This window comes from Galeopterus variegatus, unplaced genomic scaffold (assembly GCF_000696425.1).
Source record: "Galeopterus variegatus unplaced genomic scaffold, G_variegatus-3.0.2 Scaffold18798, whole genome shotgun sequence".
NCBI lineage: Eukaryota > Metazoa > Chordata > Mammalia > Dermoptera > Cynocephalidae > Galeopterus > Galeopterus variegatus.
The window spans coordinates 4,766-12,545 of record NW_007744909.1 but is presented as its reverse complement, the minus strand read 5'-3'; the positions used below and the strand labels follow the sequence as shown (position 1 = coordinate 12,545).

The 7,780-nt window shown below is 39.4% G+C and overlaps 1 protein-coding gene across 1 annotated transcript; it reads right to left on the bottom strand.

Moving 5' to 3' along the window:
- Positions 1-1,015: 1,015 nt before the first annotated feature.
- Positions 1,016-6,898, bottom strand: LOC103582977 (axin interactor, dorsalization-associated protein). Its single transcript, XM_008564416.1, has 4 exons — positions 6,774-6,898; positions 4,432-4,554; positions 1,334-1,451; positions 1,016-1,189 (listed from the first exon to the last, which is right to left on the bottom strand). The coding sequence occupies exons 1-4, from the start codon at positions 6,859-6,861 to the stop codon at positions 1,099-1,101; spliced, it is 420 nt and encodes a 139-aa protein (XP_008562638.1). The 5' UTR covers positions 6,862-6,898; the 3' UTR covers positions 1,016-1,098.
- Between the last annotated feature and the right edge of the window lie 882 nt (positions 6,899-7,780).

The window sequence follows — 7,780 nt, the reverse complement described above, 5'->3', positions numbered from 1 at the left end:
GGCATCATAACTGGTCCAATTCCTCTCAAAACAGTTTGATATACTACCCACACTTTGACGTTAACTCAAATCAAAAGAGCATATTGGAACAAAGGTGAACAGATGAGTAAACTCTAGCACATTCTTATTGCTGTATTAAGTGTGAAGACGAGCACTTCCTACCCACAACAGTATTGTTCTAGGAAGCAGGATAGGAGTAGTGGTAAATCAAACAATAGACTATTAATTGCATAATTAATAGAAAAGTAAAAACATGTTTCAAAATCTACAATAAACCTGTATCCAAAGGAGTCTTAGACATCGGTGATGTGCTGAACTTCGAATTCTGCAGTACAGCTTTGCAATCTGTGGTACGGCTTTGCAACGGACTCTGGCCTACTGGCATGGGTGTGGCTTGCTTCCTGCCTGCTGAAGTGTGAATGTGCTACACAGAGCTAAGACGGTCTCTACTGAGTGGTCAAATTCACAGAAGCTCCAGGTCATTAATGTGAGGATCACTCCTGGTGCAATGTTTGATGTAGATGAAGATAATCACTCCTAGTGCAAAGTTTGATGTAGATGAAGATAGAGTGGTTTCTTGGTCAGTAACTGCAATTTCTTTCTTTTAAAGTCGGTGGGTTTCTTGTACCTGAAACCACAACAGAAAGACCACTGTTTTGAATACTTTGATGACCGATCTATTCCAAGGTTACATACTNATATTGGAACAAAGGTGAACAGATGAGTAAACTCTAGCACATTCTTATTGCTGTATTAAGTGTGAAGACGAGCACTTCCTACCCACAACAGTATTGTTCTAGGAAGCAGGATAGGAGTAGTGGTAAATCAAACAATAGACTATTAATTGCATAATTAATAGAAAAGTAAAAACATGTTTCAAAATCTACAATAAACCTGTATCCAAAGGAGTCTTAGATGTTGGTGATGTGCTGAACTTCAAATTCTGTGGTACGGCTTTGCAATGGACTCTGGCCTACTGGCATGGGTGTGGCTTGCTTCCTGCCTGCTGAAGTGTGAATGTGCTACACAGAGCTAAGACAGTCTCTACTGAGTGGTCAAATTCACAGAAGCTCCAGGTCATTAATGTGAGGATCACTCCTAGTGCAAAGTTTGATGTAGATGAAGATAGAGTGGTTTCTTCGTCAGTAACTGCAATTTCTTTCTTTTAAAGTCGGTGGGTTTCTTGTACCTGAAACCACAACAGAAAGACCACTGTTTTGAATACTTTGATGACCGATCTATTCCAAGGTTACATACTGGATAAGGTGGACTAAGAAGAAAGATACGCTAGTCACCATTAAATTAGTACTAATTCTGTGTGCACATCACTTACAGTTCTATCACAATTGACCCAGGTTTAATTTCATCCATCTCCATGAAAGCAAAACACTTGGTGCTGGTAAACCTTTTCTTAGGCTTGTAGTGTTTGAATTCAAAGAAGATAGCTGCACCTAAGGAATCAAAACGAACCACATAAACCACAGATAACACAGTTTTTTGTGTTATTTAGTTTTCTTTTATCACCAGAAGGATATGAACAATCAACAGGTTGGCATAATTTTACAAAGTAAACTGTGTCAAACAGTCTCTGCTGATATGACTGTGACTTACTGTGGTTATATCACCCCGGACTCTCCTGTGTCTGAGTGACATTTCCCATATCATCCAATTCTACTAAGTACAGCAAAACCTCTCAAGCTAGACTGACTTAAGAATCAATATGTTATGTACACAAGTTGAATCATAAACCACTAAAGAATATACAATATTAAATACTACAAGAGGAACACAGAAGATATTTGTTAAGTATTAACAATACTCATAGAAACTCACTAGGTAGGAAAGACGTTTAAGAGTTCCTAAAAAAAATTTCAGCTCGAACTGTTCTCTTCACTCGGAAAAAAAAATTTTTGAAAAATTTAATTTTGGGGGTTTGTATTAGAATTCGAACAACATATATCATATGCTGGTTCAGCTGTAAAAATGTTACCCATTTCCTCATATGTTTTTCAGTGTTCAAAGCACTGTTTTGTCTTCCCTAGAACTGCATATGTCTGTATCAAGACAGTGCTGTGGAAGACAAAGATCTAAACGGCAAGTCTATCTGCCCCCCTCCTCCAATAAGCAAGTGATAACAAAATCTTAGACAGTGCTATGTCCCCAAAACCCAACAGATAAGCTCTCACCCTAAACCTGCAGAAAAAAGCTAAAGATAAGAAATAAATTGCCTCATCAATGTGGCTAAGAAAAACTAATTTCTAAAGAAAGCATGGAAACTAATGGAAGGAAGTCAGGGTCTCACTTTTAACTGGCTACTTCTTAATACTGCCTTAACCAGAGTGGTGCTATGTATCTTGGCTCTTTAAAGACAACCTACATCTAGTGATTTCACTGATGACAAAACTTATGTGACCAGAAGTTTAGCAATGTTCTAAAATGTGCATATAGCCCTGGCACTCAAGTCCAAATGCTGCACCTCACATGTCAAAGAAGGAAAGAAAACCCAACTGCTCAGGAGACAATGGAATGTGGGTGAAGGAGAGAGGGGTATATTTAGTCATCTACTCCCAACACACCCAGAAGGATTACAATAGTTAGGTTACTGGTGACCTCTCTTCCTCCCACGGCAATAACAGAGGCACTTTACTATTAAAAAACCTCAGAGATTTCTAAGATAGCAGATCACATTTCTTTTTTTTCCTTTTTGTCTTTTTCGTGTCCGGCAACGGATCGCAACCCTCAGTGTCGCGCCCGTACCGGACCGGGACCGGCAACGGGATCGCAACCCTCGGTGTTGCGCCCGCTCCTCGCTCAGCCAGTGAGCGGGAACCGGTCTGTATGTGGGATCCGAACCCTTGGCAGGAGCGCCGCCGTGCTCCCAAGCGGCGCACCACAGCAGTGCGCCACCGGGCCGGCCCCGCAGATCACATTTCTTAGTTCTTCAGTTGAGGGACCCATCTCCTTCTAATAATTGTGTCTGAGGTCTGCCTGAATAAACATAAAGTTGCATTTGAAAACAGGGTTAAAGTCCAAATATGTTACCATCATTTTGAGGAAGTTAAAAATTTTCATTCATCTGCATCACCAGGAAATAATATATCTCCTGCATCCCTGCTATGCATAGCTTTGTACTTCATGCTATTTATAAGAACGAACAAAATGTGAAATTAGAATATACTAGAGAGATTAACTGAAATGCTTGTAAACATGAATGTTCAGAGATTAATTGAAATGCTTGTAAACATGAATGTTCATTAGCATTAATATCAGTTATAACTACAGTAACCATAAATAAGTTCAAATCTGGAGAAAATGAAGAGTAAAACTCTGAATATAGTCCTACTTTTAGCATCTTATAAGTAATAAAGAACACTGGAATAAAATAGAAGTTAGCTCACGAAACAATGTACCTTCTCTCCACATCAGAAACATTTCTTAAAGGGAGTTAAAGAAATGAAAAATGTTAATATGATTCTTCGGAAGCCTACTTCATACTGAAATTTCAACATTATTCATTAAGCACTTCCTATCTACATATTCCTCCAACACAGCAACTCTCTAGCTTTGGTGTAGGAGATAGAAGCACCTTCGTGAAACACTGACTGCTGTGACCCACCCCTACGATTTCTGATTCAGGAGGTCTGGGGTGGAGCCCAGGCATTTGCACCTAACAAGGTTCCAAGTGCTGCTGCTCCGGGGCACCCTCTGAGAACCATGGTTCTATCAGGAGCACTGAAAGGTAAGTGTCTGTGGGAGACAGAGGAGGCAGCAGCACCAGACTGAAGAAGTAAAATATCAAATGTTTCAGAGGCCGAGGCAATCGTTTCAAAAAGCACTTGTACATCTTGTACAAGCTTCCCGCAGAGCTTGAAGATTTCAGACTCTGCAACTGAACTCTAGCTGATAAAGGGATTCTGAAGTCTTTTCAGAGAACACTGACATTCCCATTGGGCAAAAGGCATGGGGAAGCATTTAATCCTAAGAATTATTTAGATTGGGAATGTAACCTCACCATTTTAAAATCTGCTTTTGTCCTTTCCCATCTTCCTGCCAGCTAACTGCAAGCTATGGTAGCTTTCTACTTAATAAATGCAGCTGAAAGAAAAAAACTGGTCTTTATCTATGACAGACTTAATTAAGGCCTGCTTCCCTCAACTCTGTATTATGACAAAAACTTTCACTGTTTTGTTGTTAAAGCCAACAAAATTTTTACTATCAAAGAATGTTCTATTATATAAGTGTTATTATACAACTAGATAACACAATTCCTGATTCCTACATTTTTAAAAAATGTATACTTTATTCAAATCAATAAACACTATGTGACAATTATTTCTGCCAGATACTAACTGTGCTAGGTTCACTATGCACATGGATGCAAATAAAATTAGGGCTCTGTCCATAGGAAGCCAATTATTTGTGATTACAAACCTTTGGTTAATTTTTCAACATGCTTCTGGAGCTCAATGTCCACATTAAAATGAACATATGTATCTTCTTTTCTTGAAGCCACAGGAGTATCTTGCACAGGAGTTAAATCTATGCCATTCAGATCTAAAGAGAAAAAAATTAAGTTTCTTCTCAGGAGCATTTAAATACAAAGACTCAAAAAGTGCAAACACACTGCAAAGGGTTATATTTCCTAAAGAGGCTTGGAGACAGCTGAGAGGAGATTGTTAGGCTAACAGAAATCCCTATTTGACCATAGGTACATGAAGAGCTGCTGGTGGTGTCCACAGAGGTGGGTGGAGGGAGCTGAGTAGAGAGGGAAGGAGGAAGCACGGCCATGACTGGATATAAAAGCAAGCTTGCAGAAGACAAAATTTGATCTTTACAGTTAAGAATAAAAAGGATTCTTGTTTTCCTTAGGGGATAGGCCAATACATTTTTATGTGCAACAAAAATCTGGAATGTGAATAATATACCACAGTGGGTCCCTTGCCCCTAATTTCCAACCTCAATCAAGTGTATGGCTTTGAAAGGCCTTTAAATCTAACATTATCAGAATTCCCCTGTTGTGTTCAAATCAGAAGACCAGAAGTGGACATAAGAAGTAAAAAGGATTCTTGTTTTCCTTAAGGGATAGGCCAATACATTTTTATGTGCAACAAAAATTTGGAATGTGAATAATATACCACAGTGGGTCCTTTGCCCCTAATTTCCAACCTCGATCAAGTGTATGGCTTTGAAAGGCCTTTAAATCTAACATTATCAGAATTCCCCTGTTGTGTTCAAAACAGAAGACCAGAAGTGGACATAAGAGCTGCCAATAAAACCCTTGCATCAATTAATAAATTTACTATATTATCTACATTCTAGTTATATTTGCTATGATATAACCTGAATTACTATAACCAGACAGTACACTGAGTTTATTGTGTATGGTTTTAATTTCCTGGATTCAGGAATCTTCCAGTTGAATCAAATTCAACATGGACTCATTTTAATGACTACTCAGTGTTTATGTATTATTCAACAGATCTGTCTTAGAGAACTTAAAACAATTTAGAACATTTGATTATTTTCAGTTCTTAAGGATATTTAAACAAAAGCATGTTTCAGTTCAACATGTACAAAAAGGGAATTAACATCTACAACGTTATCATTAAATATTTTTGTGTTTTACAGTGTACATTCCTGAAGCAGTTATGCAGTTTTGCAAATGACCTATCCACAATGTACAGTATAAATACTTTCCAGTAGACCACGTATTTGATAACTGGTAACATCAGAAGTTAAAGTATCACAGCTGTGGATCATGGTCACTACATACTAAAACTCTTCTCTGTGCCTGAATTCCTTTTTCTTTTAATTGAACTAATGAATGCATGGGTCTGAATCTACATCCACAATTGACGAAAGTTCCCTCCATTTAATTTCAGCCCATATCTGTTTCTTTGATTTGCCTCAAACTACAGATTAAAGTAAGCCGCTTGGATTAATTGTGCAGTTATTTCTGGATAACAGTATGACAATTTCATCCTGAATCACACAATAATTACTTTTAAAAGACTGTTAAGTGCTTTATAAAGTACTGTATGAAATACCTGACAGTAACAAAAGAATTGAACCACTGTGGTTTCCCTCAGAAATACTGCACTTTTTTAATGCCCCGCAGGTCTACGTTCAGGGCATGGACCACTGTGGTTTCCCTCAGAAATACTGCACTTTTTTAATGCCCCGCAGGTCTACGTTCAGGGCATGGATGTTATGTGTGTATGACTACTTCCCTGTCTCCACTGATGATTCTCACCCACCTCTGCGGAACTCTCCTACGTAGAAACCTCTCTTAGATAGGAAGGAGAAGGCCTAACGCAGGATGAGAACTGGGAAAACAGAACACTGGGCTTTACAAAGTAAACTACGCACCCTGGGAAGATGAGGGACAGTCTGTTAATCTGCATCCTGAGGATGTACCTGCTATTAAAGATGATGTGTTTGTCTAGTTAGCACTCTAGATGGGATTTTAGGAATAAAAAAAATACAAAAGTTCTTCAAAAAGTTTGTGGCAAAATATAATTGAAAGATAGTATGAATCCTCCCATCAACTTTTTGAAGTACCCTCATATACAAAGAAAAATTCAAAAGTGAAAGTGAGTGTAAGTTATAAATTAGGAAAATATCTTTAGTAAATCTGTCAGAAATGATCAGTGAAGGAGTGACAATCTCTGCCAGGGATTTCACCTCATTGCAGAATGAAATAAAATGAGTTGTCACAGATACAAGCCCCTACCCCCATTCCAAAGGAAGTAAATGTAAACAAAGTCACTTACCCTTTACACTAACTGTAATGTAGGGATCGATGCACTGCCCAGCATCTTTCAGGCCAATTTTCTCAATTCTGATAGTGAGTAATGTCATCCCTGGTTCTGATGGCAACCTTGGTAATAAAGTACCTGGCAACAGAGAAATAGGGACAAAACTTAGCTCTACCAGTAATTTCAGAGCAAATATTCTAACAGACACAGAGAAGATACAGCCTTGTTCTTAACTGACATAGTAATTAGCCACACATTATTTTGTTTTCCAAAACTTCCCAACACTTGATGTTGTTCTTTTCAGACAAATGTTTAATTATACACAAGCTAAATCTGCACTTCCATTTCTCATATTCACCACTAAAGCAGAAATTATTAATTCAAGCTTGTTAAAAATTCAAGTCAGAGAGAGACTTCTCGCGGAATAGATGGTCCCCAGCATCACTCTCTCCCACAAATCAACCAATTTACAACTATAAAAAAGCAATGACAGCCAAGCTGGGGCTGCTAGAGCTCAAGGGAAGAGAAGGAGAGACCTACAGAGTACACAAAAGTTGGAGAAGCCACAATGAGAGAAAGAAAAAACCCTCCAATCATTTCGAATCCCGGCCACTTCCAGGCTGGACCTGCTGAGCGCACAGAGCTGGAGCTGGCAAAAGCTGCAGCTGTGCCCTTCGGATAGAGTTGCTTTGAGACGGCAGGGGAGAAGAGGGCCATGGTGGTCCCCAGACCAGCAAGACCACTAATAGGGTTCCCGTGGACCCACACAGGAGTGAGCAGCCACAGCAGCTGAAAAAAAGGAGCCACTCAGAGGCCAGTGAGTCATCACAAGGGACTGGAGTATGGCCCGTCCCATGGGAAGTGTTTGCAGCACGGGCAGTGGGGGAGACGGGCCCACCAGGAGAACACTGGACACAGCAAGGACAGATATCTGCACCCAATCAGCATAGGACCACTCAGAGGAGACTGGTCAGGAGGAGACTGCAGTTTGATGAAAAGACTCAGGCCCAGACCAGAGTTTC

What these genes read in the sequence shown, in the direction of transcription:
- LOC103582977 (XM_008564416.1), bottom strand. Translation starts at nt 6,861, where the DNA reads ATGACATTACTCACTATCAGAATTGAGAAAATTGGCCTGAAAGATGCT. An exon ending in CATTACAGTTAGTGTAAAGG is followed by an intron (nt 4,555 to 6,773) that starts GTAAGTGACTTT and finishes TTTTCTCTTTAG; the next exon opens with ATCTGAATGGCATAGATTTA. An exon ending in GGGTCAATTGTGATAGAACT is followed by an intron (nt 1,190 to 1,333) that starts GTAAGTGATGTG and finishes TTGTGGTTTCAG; the next exon opens with GTACAAGAAACCCACCGACT.